Raw genomic sequence first — 13,617 nt, forward strand, 5'->3', positions numbered from 1 at the left:
ACAAAAATCAAAGTACAGAAGCGACCTGGATTTGACACGTCATTCACTGGTTTCAGCAAGGGATTAAAACCGAGGGATACTGTGTAATATTCTTCTCTGCACTGAGTTCCTGTGTGACCTTGAGCGAGTGACAGCTTCTCAATCCTTCAAGTCCCCTAAAAATTAACTTCTTGTTACAAGTTTGAAGTCCTTACAGCTCATTTTCAGTTTGTAACCCATCCTCTCCTGATAAACTGGTTTGAAATTGTACCTGGAGCTTTGATTTCTGCTTTTTATTTTCTCTCCCATTTGCAAACCTCTATCTCCTCTCCCTTGCTGGGCTGGAATTACACCACTATTCACTGAGTCAACTATTACAGCCTGAAAAACCATCACTCGCTCCTCATTCACTCCTTCCTTCCTCTCTCAACCTCCTTCTTTGGTGTCTTTCCTAACGCCTTGCCCTTCCCTCTGTAAGGATCACATCTTACATCCCATAGCTTTCCCATCTCACACAGACATTCTCGGCTCAGGAACACATTCTGTTCTGGACCTGCAAGGTAGTGGTGTGAATTTGTACTTTTCTACATGACCTATGTATGTAACAGACCCCACTGCGGCACATCAGAACATCCCTCCCCCATCCCACCCATTCAAAGTTGGTGCTACTGCCAAGCTGAAGGTGTACTTAGCTACTGCAATGTTTTATTTAATTATAGTATTCCCAGTTTGTTTTTAAGGGCTTGTAGTGAAGTATGTTGCATCTATCGGTCCCTGACAAGTGGTAAGAGCCCAAGACAGAATCCTGTGGCTGGCAAACACATCTATGGTGACATTCAAGACATGCACAGAAAAGCTTTTATGAAACCTGCTGTCCCAAGAGAAGACCACGGCTGAGCTTTTGTAACAAAACGCCCTTCCCAGGGGCTGTAAGTTCATACTCTAGGATTCTTCTTGCCTTAAATTGGCAATTGAAGCACAACCTCTAAAAAATTGCAATAGAGGATAATTCTCATCTTTCCTGGCTACCCACAGCCACCTCCTGGATCTTCTGTAGATCCAGTTCTTGGCAATGAAGCCTTCCCTCCCCAGCCTGAGAAAGAAGGCACAGACCTTGCATAAAATAATAAACGATTAAGAATTAAACAATCTTCAAATAGATGCATGAGCTTCTACTCTTAACCCAGTTCACACAACAAATACAAGAGGATAGACACATCTGTACATATGCTTCCGGTTACAAGGAATAAGAGCAAAGAAACGACAGCTCTGCTGCTTATCAGTATTTAATGCTACAGGCCAAGTCCAACTTGGCTAGTCCCAGATCAACAGAAAACTAAAAGCCTGAAACTAGAAGGTCCCACAGTCCTATAATAAGTTACTATTAAGAGTTACTATGCAACTACGACTTCTTGAAGAAATTCATGTCAAAGGCTGTGCCAAACACACCATACAGGAGAGGAAGGAGACAGGACATGCATCTGAACAACAGAACCCCAGTGCTCTGCTGTGCCTGGACCATCCCCTTGGAAAGCCCTGCCAGGACAGACGTCAGAAGCCCCACACGGACAAGAGGTGGCTATGACTAGTTTCGATCCTGCACTGCCAATTATCCCAGATGAAAAAGAGGAATTAAGACCTAAGTGCAATTTCCCATTCTGATCGCCTCTGTAGCTGAACCCAACCCCTGAAATTATTCACTACATTAGTCAGTGTAGCTCGAGGCTTCTACAGAAAGTGGAACTACAGAGGAAGATGAGCACTGCAGTTCACAGGGAAGCTGGACAGGACAGTAACAGATGTCCTGGCATCCTCTAAAATCAAACTTGGTGTTTGATTAACAAGTTTCTCAGAATTACGTGACATATCTAAAATTTAGGGCTAATTAACCTACAGTTTGTCTATAAACTGTAAAACAAAATAGATGTGTTTTTACATTCCACTCATTCACACTAATGCATCCTTAAGACTTTGAGACCAAAGAGCATTACAGCAATCAGCACGAAGCCTGCAAGTACCCTTCCGTCTAAAGGTTAAAAATGACCAACAAGTATGTTAGTCCAGAAAAGGTCAGATTTATACAATTTATCTTCAGCAAAGAATAGCCGAGTTCTGTTGCTCAGGACAAGCCAAGGTTGCTCTATCCTGGTCTATGGCTCTCCCAGCTCGATGGCACACAGCAATACATAAAATCAAAGGAAACAGAGCCACATGGTTAGTCACTATGCCTGGCATCCCTCTAAATGTTCGTGGGGATTGGGTGCCAGCTTTAAGAACAAAAATTAACTGTCTCAAATTTCTCTAAGGGCTGAGAAGTATCTCAGCAACCTGGCAGAAACACAGCATTCTGCCTGGAAAAATGCTACCCGAGTTCAGCTGGAGGCGGGGGACTTTACTTCAGACACCGAGGTCATTCACCCCAACACCCACTTACAGACGTGCTGCATGAATCCAGCAGCCAGGGAGCAAGGAGGTTTCTCAGTTTTATAAAGCACATTCCCTTCTTGCTTCACTGCCAGTGACCCCACCACAGTCCTGCCTGAACCAGTGTATGCCACTGGAACATATACTTGAACTGCAAGGGGCAGCAAACGGCACTTCTACCTAACTTCACAGGAAATCCTCCTATGCAGGCAAGTGTAAAACACGAGCAGACTGCAACCTCCCATCCATCCTAAGAAGCTGGTGTTGTTAACAAAAAATAAATAAGAAGGAAAAGCTGGCACTGCGTGGGAGGGAAGGCAGCACATACACACAGAGCACATGGTGTGTTCCTGCAGCACCATGTGTCCGTGGGACTGCTGTTAGACCTGTGATCCCACGACTGTATGTCAGGGATATAAAACATACCGTCCTGCACAGGCAAGAGAGGATCTGGCCCTTCCTCCCCTCTACATGAGAGGGGAAAGACACTTACTGACCTAGATAAATGAACAGACTGTCCATTACCTGGTGAACTGCACAGAATGAGATTATGTTAAGAGACCATAAAATGAATATGACTTTAAAATGTTTATTAGAACTGCCACCAGCCATCTAAAATTTAACCTAAGAACCACAGCTATCACCTACATATCACCCAGAAAGCATGCCAAACCCCACAATCAACTTGTGTGATGATCAGCAATTTCGACACACGGTCAATTCTGCTTTTAATTGGAATACCTACAACTGATTATAAAATATCCTCCTAGACATGACACAAAACCAGCCGAGCTTGGGCACACATTTGTTAGCCAAAAACTTTATCAAGGCCCAAGTGGCAAAAAACTCTGTAACCAGAAAGCACTTTCTTGCAAGGCACAGGCAGACTAAAGTTTTACAATCACAACATACCCTGTTTTCCACCTCAACACAGGACTGTATCAGTATCTTCACTGTTTTTACTGGAATCCAAATCTCAGACATGGGAAGTAAGCATTAGCTATGCCTTGATACAGAATTCAACTGCTTTTTCTCTTTCAGTATCTCCAGGACCAGGCAGCCTTTAGGTAAAACACACAGTTATTTGTTGTGTCAAATCTAGTCCACTAAATCACTCAGGTGAAGCTAAAAAATAAAAAATAAAATTCATCCTTGTGCTTCATTATTTCTATAAATCCTAGAAAATCCCAATTTTATGATGCTAAACCATACTGAATAAACAGAAGGCATGTGTCAGTCACAATGCTGACTCAAACACTGAGAAGCAAGCTCCTTTCACAGCTCATCTCAAAAGTTCTGTCCCACATGAGCCACATTTCATAGCCAAAAGATATCGCTAGAGGCAAGGTACTTTTGCCTTCAAAAAAAAATAATAAAGGTACAGGCGGAATTTAAAAATGGGGGAATTTAGGTTATTTCCAGGCCTGTTGATAACATTTGCTAAAGCAAGATGAGCAGCTGGGCTGGATGGAAAGGCTGAACCAACTGTTCCCTGTCACATCTGACAGCTCAGCATCATGTAAAGCCTTAGTATTAGGAGGAACTTGAAAAAGAAACTCTGTAATTTCTATCGCTGCGTAATCTGTATTAAACCCTTGATCCAGGTAAATTTCAAAATCCAAATAATTTATTATTTACCTTCTCTGAAATGCTAGTAAGAAACGTCCATATTTTACAAACTCAGACATTGCACATTTGAATGAAAAATTAAAACAAAAAAGATATTTTTAACTTTCACTGGTTAGAAAACGTGATTAAACTTGGCACACCTAGAAATTTTTCAGTTTTCCTAGAAGGTGTGTGTGTTGAAACTTACAGTTTATGATGAAATCTGGCTAATAGAAATGGTAAATATAAGGTAAAAACCTGTCTGTCTCTGATGGATTCCTGACTCACTGATCTTATTCCTTCCTTGGATTCTGTTTTCATTGTATTATCTATGGCTGGACAGAACTTGCATGGACAACAAAGTATTTTGCAACTAATACGCAGCTGTAGCACAAATAAAATGTCTATAATTTGCTTTTAAATGTGGTGAAGTAAAGACAATTTACTAAAATAAAACTGCAGCCCCACAGGCTCTAAAATTACTCTTAAAAGTGTGTGTAACAATTCCTTTAGTACAAATAGACGTGTATAATTTACACGCAGTTTGGTTTTAATTATCACAGTTCATAAAGGCCTTTATACCTTAGATCTGTCAAAATGAAGAGAGGATTTCTGTTAGCTTTTACCGTGTTAAAATCCATAAAAGGGCCCTCCCTTCTGGCCTCCTAAAACGAAGATCCTTTGAGCCCATCCAGTTTGCTAAAAGACCTAAAAAGCAGATTCCAGGATGCTTATCAGTTGTGCGATTTAGAGACATCATACTTTGAAAAGTCTCACCAGCCGTGACTCCGGTCGAGGCCTTGGAGGGCCTACCTCACACCACCCAAATCGAGTCCTCTCCGAGTCGCCCGGCTAAGCCTTAACGCTCCCTGCCAACATCATAAATGCTGCCATTAAAATATTTGTTTTAATTCTGACCTCAGAGTCACAGCTAATAAACAAGAAAGGCAACGAGAAATTGAAAAACAAACTCAATGCAGCTGTTGGACTGGCCGTTTCACAACGGCATTTAACTGCATCCTTTAATTTCACTTCTATGAATAGAAGCCATACACCACAGCTCGCCTGCCAGCTAGGCAACCAGGCAGTGTTTTCCTTTGAGTTCATTTTGCAGTGTTACTCCGTCATGTAAATTTTACTGTATTTTTAACTTTTCCTTTGAGATGCGGCCTGCAAACAATGGCTGACTATTTGTCGTGGGTCTCTCATTGGAGCACACACTAGCCATGGAGAGCACTGGGAGAGTTCTTCCATCATCTTCCTCACACACAAGAGGAACAGAAAATTTTTGTGTATGTATAATACGTGTTTGTACACGTGTCATTTCAATATACCCAGTGACTGGAGGATTAATGATTCAGAAATTTCATATTACAAAAATCACACAGAAGAACTAAGTACAGAGAGGAGTGAAACATAAAGCTTATGCTATTCTATGGATTTCCCAAAACTTCCTTGTATATAAACCCAAATTTTGTTTTTTTTTCATATGTCTTCATAACAATCAATGAAAATCTTTGTCCAGAATACAAAGGATTACAAATACTAATTCGGCAGAGAATCAGGAACCTGCACATATTTGAAATAAATCCATTTGGAAAAGGGAAAAAGAGGACACATATTTTTAAATTGTAGATACAAACAAGGAATCAGATGACTAAAAATTAGGACAGTAAGAAAGCCAGAATTTCTAGTTTATTTTTTAGTATATTCCTTCAGTGTGGAAGAAAACACAGGTAATTTTATCTGTGCCAAAAAAAAAAAATTGAAATCAATAACCATTTCTTTTAAAGATGTGGAAATTCAGCTTCCAAATAATATAAGTTGTCAGAGCCCTATATTGAAACACCTTAAAAAAATAGAAAAGAAAAAAAGAAGGCAGCATACTTAACAGTGACCAAATCACACTGAGGTCTTGCTCCTCAGTACCATCCCAGTTCAGGATGTTTGCATCCACAGCTCTGCTCGAGTCCCAAGACCTTACATGAAAGTAAGGCAGTGAATACTTTGGACGGATATTAAAAGGAATAGCAATAAACCAAGATATTTGAACGAAGCCGCGCACAGAAATTTCCATACCAGATCATGCCAGGGGTCTATGTAGCCCAGTGTATTTATTGCCTTTAACAAGAGGGACTAGCAATCATCTCCAGCCTGCCATGGAAGAGGGAACAAAGTGAATTAGTTTTAATGGACTACGACTGCCATTCGAATCGGTGAGGTTTTTTTCCTCCTTTCAAAATCACAGTGCCCACTAATGCAGCATAATGAAACCCGAGGATGTTTGTAGGGTCCCTTCAGCCTCCAGTCTAGACACTCTCTAGACTAACCCGTCTGAACCATTGAGAACCTAATTGGTAACATCTAATCCTTCCCCTTCCCTCTCTCCATATGCTTATGCCCCTGGCAGACTGTCATCAACAGGTTAAAAGCTTGGAGGCTTTTCTGTAAACATCTTAATAAGCAACCCCTATGGCATGCTCCTTCCTTTTGTGAACTTCCCAGATTTAGTCCAGGGCACCTTCATCCAGAGTCTACATAATTAACTCTTGTTGGTTTACATCATGTAGCAGCAGACAGGGTTCTTCTGCAACACTGTGACAACTGTGCCATTCTACAAATGCAGAACCTGGCCTTTTTAACAGATAAATATATATTAGAATATATATGTTATCTACATCTAAAAGTTTAAAGCCTCCTAAGGACGAATTCTTGCAGAATGTTACATCGATAGGTAACAGCTAAATAACCAAGAAAACATTTATCAATTTTTTTTTTTATCCTGCCTACAGTTTAATGACAGTGGAAATTCATCCCTAATAAATACTGACCCTGGTGTCAATTCTGCTGTTCTACACCACATGAGAGCAAATTCTTACTGGTTGTACATGGCTGAAGTCTCTAAACATCTCACAGACAAGGCCAAACCACCATTACAACTGACAGGGGAAGGCTGCCTCATCCTGCAGACACCAGTAACAGCAAATCCTGCGACTCTGCATAGCTAACAACATCCTAGATTGTTTTTGCATGGCCAAGGTATACTGACAGCAATCCTATAAAGACAGGCCTTGCTCCTGGACCCAACCTAAAGGTATCAAAAGATATTCTTTGGAAAAGAAAATATGAGCACAGAGTTAGGAGCACATCTACACAGATGGAGTCTGCAAAAATTGATCTCAATTACCTGATGTGAATTAGTAAACAGCACTAATATTGTGTCTGGACACTCTGCCCACAATAAGCTGGCCTACAATTCATCCAAACCCAAATGTTCAAGCTAAAATAAATCAAGCCAATGCTAACATTAAGTAAAAGCATCCACACAAAAGCTTAATGTGATTTTCATTTAATAAGTGAATTAAAGTAACTGTTCTTAGAGTCTCTTGGTAAGTATGAGCCTCTTGTTCCCACTACATCAATATACACACCAGAGGTGCATTAATGAAGTCCCCAATCTATTAATGTTACTTCACTTCCTTGTATTATTTATTCTCATCTTGAAAAGTTGTAATAGAAGGTGTAAAGTCTTCCTAAACATTAGAAGCTGCCTCCCTTTATTCCGAAATGAAAGAGGGGATGTGGTGCTCTCAGCTCTACAGCAGCTGCTTCGAACAGACAGGCCAATGGGTGTGTAAACACTAATAAAACACTCACAGAGTGCAGCTCGCTTCCCTCACAGCGATTTCTGTCTGTGTGAGAGACACAACATTCTTCTTACATCAGAATAACTCTGCTGTTGGGAGCCCATTTCTGGCCATCACCTGCACCAGGGCCCCCAGTGCCTTTGTCTCCCATGCAAGCATCCTTGCCACATACTGCAGTGCAAGCATTGCTTCGTGGGAAGGCGTTGTGGTAAAAAATAAATACATACCATGTGTATGTGAGACTTCAGTGAATACACTGCACAGATCAGATCCCTTTTTCCTGTTGATATGCAGCATCTCTTCCATGGTGCTTGGCAAAGATAAATTATTACTGCTGCGTTTATTTAATTTATTCAATATTGGGTGGATGTTTAAAATAAAAATAAATCAAAACACAAGTGCTTCAGAAGAGGGACCTTATCTCCACCTAAGTCACAAAAGCAACCTCTGGCATATATGGCATTATAGGAATAAATCATCGTTTCCATGTACAATAAAGTGTACAGAAACATTGTGTGAGTCTCCTGTGAAAGAAAATGATATAGGAAATATTCCAGCAATTAGAACAATGGTGCCAGGTCACGTGAACTTGAAACTGGGCATCAGGTTTACTGACCGTTTACACAAGCAGGGTGCCCACAGGCCAGAAGCAACACTGGCATGAAAGCCAGTACCCCAGCCAGCAAGAGAGCCCACCCAGCACGTGCTCCTCAGCACCTGAGTGTCTGCCACCACAACAAGGACCAAGTCAGCCTTTCATGCCTGGTTCCCCAGGATTCAAATCAGTGACAGCAGAGGAGGACCAGTTCTGTTTCACTTTTATTGAACTACTATGTACCTCACCTATTAAAAGGAAAGACGTTAAGTAGAGAGGCAGTAATGGTGTGTGCAGGGACCAGGTTTTCAGACATTCCAGAGGCCCGAGGGATTTTGTGGATGAGATGCCTGGCCACAGATTTTTTAGCTGTAGTACAAACTCTCCCCACTCCCCTTCACCTCCCTCAAAAAAGCCCAGCACCCCACACCCACAGCAAACCATCACAACTTTTTCTGAAAACTAAAATTTGATGTAAAGGGGAAAAAACATGGAGAAAAACTAAGATACCAGGAACTGCAGTTTTTCTCCTTTATGATTTTTTTTCCTTTTCTTTTTTTTTTTTCTTTCTACTGCTAAACATGATTCACTGTATGTCTTAAGACTGAGACTTTTACAGTCTCCCTAAAATCAACTGACTGGGAAGCAAGATTTTATTAACTGAAGGGTCTGGAAGAGATATTCAGGCACATACTAGTCAGCATTAAAAAAAAAAAACCAACACAAAACCAACTTCATGGTGCCCCCTGAATATACTCAGAAATGATATTTCTAGCTTGTTATTTTATTATTTGACCAGGTTTTCTGAGCAGCCATAAAGCTAATAGAAAAACCAGCTAACTACATGCCAAGTTTCTGCTTTCTTTGAAAAAAAAAACAGAAAAGAAAAAAAAAATCTTAAACACAAGGTAGATGCAATGCCAGCAAGAGGCACTACAGAAGCATCAACCCAGCAGAACGATGTGGAAGGAAGATTAGGGAAAAAATCTGACTGCTTTTTACTGACATTAGTGAGCCTCTTCCCTTTGGATTGCTCCCTGACAGTCCTATGGTGGAGCACTACATTACCCCTACTCAGGAGCTACTCCCAGAATGATATTCATCATTTCTATACTATTTTATTACAATAACGTACCTCTAGCAAGGTCCTTGTGCAACATGAAAACTCGAACATGATCTTTGTGGCAACTGATACCTTTAAAATACAGCTTAGAGTTGCTGTGGCACTGTTCTACTGGTCTACTACACGGAAAACATACACATCCACTGCCCTACAGTGGTGCCTTACCCTTAGATGTTTTTCAAATACTAGCCTCTATGTTTTCACAGCCCTGAGCACCTGTGGAGCTTCTGGGATGAGGCACGAGGAAATTCAGCCATCTGATGAGCCACAGAAAATAAACTAATTCACTGAAACAGGGCGGTGTACCCTGTTTGCCTTTACAGCACAACTCAACAGTTGCTACGTTCAGGTGCAGCATCTCTACACACTAAAAGTGCTTTTCCACTACAAGAGATGATGACAGTATCAAAAAGCACCTCTTGTTTCCTTCTGCTTTGTCATGACATCAGTTTGATGGGCATTACACCACTGTATAATGGATTGAAATGACACTATTTACAACATTGGCTTCCAATGATATTCTGCCTCGATGGGAAAGAGGGAATACAGAACCCTGAGTAAGCACTGCTTTCATACTGTACGTGGCTGAGGTAGAGTCTTCTGCTGGTTTGATATCGCTCTGTACCAAAACACACAGGCTAATTCACCTTGCTGTGAATCATCCCTCCTGCAAGTATCTCATAACCTGATGTAATTTGCCACCAGTCAAAAATAACACCAATTAGAATAAGCATTTTGCCATTATGTATCTTGTTGCACCCTGAGAACTGAGGTGACAGCCTGCTACATACAATAGGATGTAATTTTAGTAACTGAGCAAACTGAAGGAACTGGACTGTAATGCAAGTAACCCAAAAAATATGCAAAGATATCCTTCAGTTTAAAAAAACAAGAAGTTCATTTGCTTTTGCATAAACATTCTGCTTCCATTAAATTTACACAATCATAAAAATTTTCTTAAGAAGGCCTTTAATTAATATTTCTAAAGCATTTTAATATAAGCAGCTGCATTTATTTCACTGAATTAGCACAGCTCAACTCTAGGTATTATGTTCCTACCAGAACACAAAGCAAAAGCGTTACTCTTCAGGAACTGGCAGGGTTGATTCTCAGTGAAATGCAGAGCTCCAAGATGAAAAAAACCTCTCCTAAGAATCAGAAGCAAACTCAGCCAGATGAGTACACAGGTTTTTTACATCAAAAACTCAAAACCAAAAATGCTGTGAATCACATGCCACGAGTAAGGAGTTCTGACATAACAGATGGGATGTCAGAATAAGACCAACTGGTCAAAGTGAAAACATAAATGACAGACATTTAGTTTTATTCTTTGAACTGTGACATCATCTTCAAGGTCTTTGTGGCATCTGTGACATTTTAGAAGCTGTTAATTTGGGGAAGCTGTTGGTCCACTGGCCCTTTCACGGACAGCTACAGCCATCGACCAACCCCTTTTTTTATCGCTGTCTAGAGATAGACTAGTAAAGATGTTAATTATCAAATTAATAAGATTTATTAACAGACAAGATTTCTATCTGTCTCTGCTGTCCACAGCCATTGGTCGTTCTGAAAGGGGAAGGAGAGGAGTCAGTCTGTTTGAGGAGTTTCTTAAAAGTATTTTCAGGGGACAGCTGATTTCACTTGGGAGAGAGGGTAGAGTCGCAAACTCTACACCAAAACCACACAAAGTTGGTGTAAGCGACTTGGAAAAACAGTGCCAAGTGGAAGGACACACATTATTTCTGTATTTAGGGAGAAGCACAATTTAACACACATGCTGATCGTCTGGATACCTGCATACCAGAACATCTGGGTAGCTTGGGCTAGTACTTTTAAGTGATAGAACAAATCTTCTCACACAATTAACAGTTGCTTAAGTTTTAAATGGCCAGAAAAGTCTAATTAACCATCATCCAACACATTCAGCACTCAACAGAGCAGGCCAGAAGTCCTAGCAGTAGCAGCAGTGAGCAGATACTTGCAGGTATCACAAGGGTATTTGCAACTGCTCCAAAGCAATGGAGCACACCCCCACGATGTTTTACTGTCGCCAGCTTGTTTCCAACCCCCACACCAAAAGGGTGAAAGCACTTACCACTGGGGTTAAAAGCCATGCAGCAAATGGGTTTTTCATGTGCAGGGAAGTGGGCCACAATGCCATCGCTGTCAGAGTCCTCGCTGACAAGTACCTGCCAATATCAACAGAGACAAAGAGAGGTTAGGAGATAAACACACTCCTAAGGGAAAATGCCAGCTTACTGACACAGGAATGTATACGTGTTGTGTGATACACACAGTGGTGTGCATCAGAAATATAACTGTGTGTGAACTAACCACAACCTTCTGTATGCTTCTTGGAGACGTGACACATGCTCAAATAACCTGCTATAGAGAAAGGATTAAGGACTTCACTCCTGGGTTCCTTATTTATCCTATTGAAAGAAGGCAAATGGAAAATGTTCCCCTTTAGCTACAGGGAGCATCAATGGCTGCAGGGAAGCTTACTACAAAACACGTCTGCACACAGCGCCCAGGAAGTTACATTTTAGGCTTCTGTTGGCCAAAGCAAGGGTTGGGACCTCTGTAAGATCTATAATCAAGAGGGTCTATTACTCCTGAATTTGTGACAGGTGTTCTTCTGCTCATTTAGGTCTCTGGACACAGAAACTCCTGTTCCACCAGACCCAGCATCAGTTGGACTAACGTAAGGAGCATCACCGTAATTACACTGAAGAGCCCGCACAGTTCATTAACTGTAAGTACCATATGATTTTCACTACACAAGAATAAAAAACACATAACGGAATGAAAACCAAGAGGTAACAGAGTCTTTTAAAGAAAAGGGAATATTTAACCATTACACAGATGTGGCACTTCGAGAGATGCTTTAGATGTTACAGTGGTGTAGTGCTGACAAATGGACTTGATAATCTTGAAAGTCTTTTCCAACCTTGATGATTCTATGATTCTATAAATCAGTATTTTCTCTGGGAGGATCCAAAGTATACATGGTAAATGAGTGGAAAAATGGACCAAAAACCCAGTCAAAGAAAATGGGTTTGCTTTCCCCCAGTTGTATAGGTAGCAACACCCTGCTAGTAAGTGGTGATGGACTTGAGGTGTCTGGATTTCCAAAGGATGCAAGAAATGCCAAGGACTGGGAGGACTTATGAAAGAAGCACACAGCTAACAAGGATCTTCTCTATCTTGGAATTGCCTCAATGGACTTCAAGTGACAATATCACAAATGTTACTCAAAACCCTTTTAGACAAACAATGCTGCTGTGACAATAAAAAACCCAACCAAAAGGCAGGAGAGAGTTTTGACCATAGAGGGAAATGAAGGGGGAAAGGAAATACCTGGACTGAGATCCATGTTGCACAACATCTCCTAGAGAAAGGGACAAAGGATGAGCCTTGGGGGTCTCAAACAAAAGGCCATTTGAAGTTGGTAATACAACTGGGGCAGTCACAACTAAAGCTGGCTGGGAAGACCTATAGAAGGACCTTCAAAAGGACATGGTATTATCAATGTCTAATAGTATGAAGAGGAAGAGATATTCTTAGATACACACACGAGAAACAAAAGATGTGTTGGACAAAACATATGCAAGAGCCATAGAAGTATTTTAGTCCTTGGTTGCATCATGTTAAAGATTAAATTAAGCAAAACAATGAGAAAGATCTGTCAGAATAAGGACTTAATAAAAGGGTTTCTGTGGTAAGCAAAACCCACCTTCTTAATATGATACTGCAAAATTTCCCATTTCAAGTTCAGAATAATTTGTCTGCTGCTTCCAAAATAATCTGAAAGGTTTTTAATACTTCCTATTCCTAACAGATATCAGAATAATTTGAAGATATTTTTGTGCTTCAAAAAGAGAAATCATCTTTAAATGCTTAAAGAAGTCACGTAATATGGATGAAGAGGCCTGTGCCTGACTGACTTTAAATGTTCAAATTACTTGGCACTGTACATAAGCACAATTATGGTTTTGCTTTCCGTTGTCAGCATTTCGTGCTTATTCCAGAACCACTAACCAAAGGGTCTGGAGATCTTCCTAAGAGCTTTTCAAAGGAACAGTGTTCTTTTCTCAGCCTATATAAACTGCACTAAATAACTCCTATACATCATCTTTTCACAGTTCCCACTTTTAGGTATCTTGGTCTTATCCTAAACATTTTGTTCTAATTAAAGATACGCGATAATGATAAAGTGTCATCATAAGCCAGCCCTACAA

General features: G+C 40.6%; 1 protein-coding gene across 3 annotated transcripts in view; it reads right to left on the minus strand.

Moving 5' to 3' along the window:
- BCAS3 (BCAS3 microtubule associated cell migration factor) overlaps nt 1-13,617 on the minus strand; it is a gene marked incomplete at its 5' end in the record, with an annotated part of 348,271 nt that overhangs the window by 259,863 nt on the left and 74,791 nt on the right. For all 3 annotated transcript variants that reach the window (XM_084273336.1, XM_084273335.1, XM_084273334.1), the window contains one exon: nt 11,472-11,565. In XM_084273336.1, the coding sequence (XP_084129462.1) occupies nt 11,472-11,565 (94 nt within the window). The remainder of the gene's footprint in view (nt 1-11,471; nt 11,566-13,617) is intronic.

The sequence above is a fragment of the Gallinula chloropus genome (assembly GCF_964237585.1).
Source record: "Gallinula chloropus genome assembly, chromosome: 19".
Classification (NCBI taxonomy): domain Eukaryota; kingdom Metazoa; phylum Chordata; class Aves; order Gruiformes; family Rallidae; genus Gallinula; species Gallinula chloropus.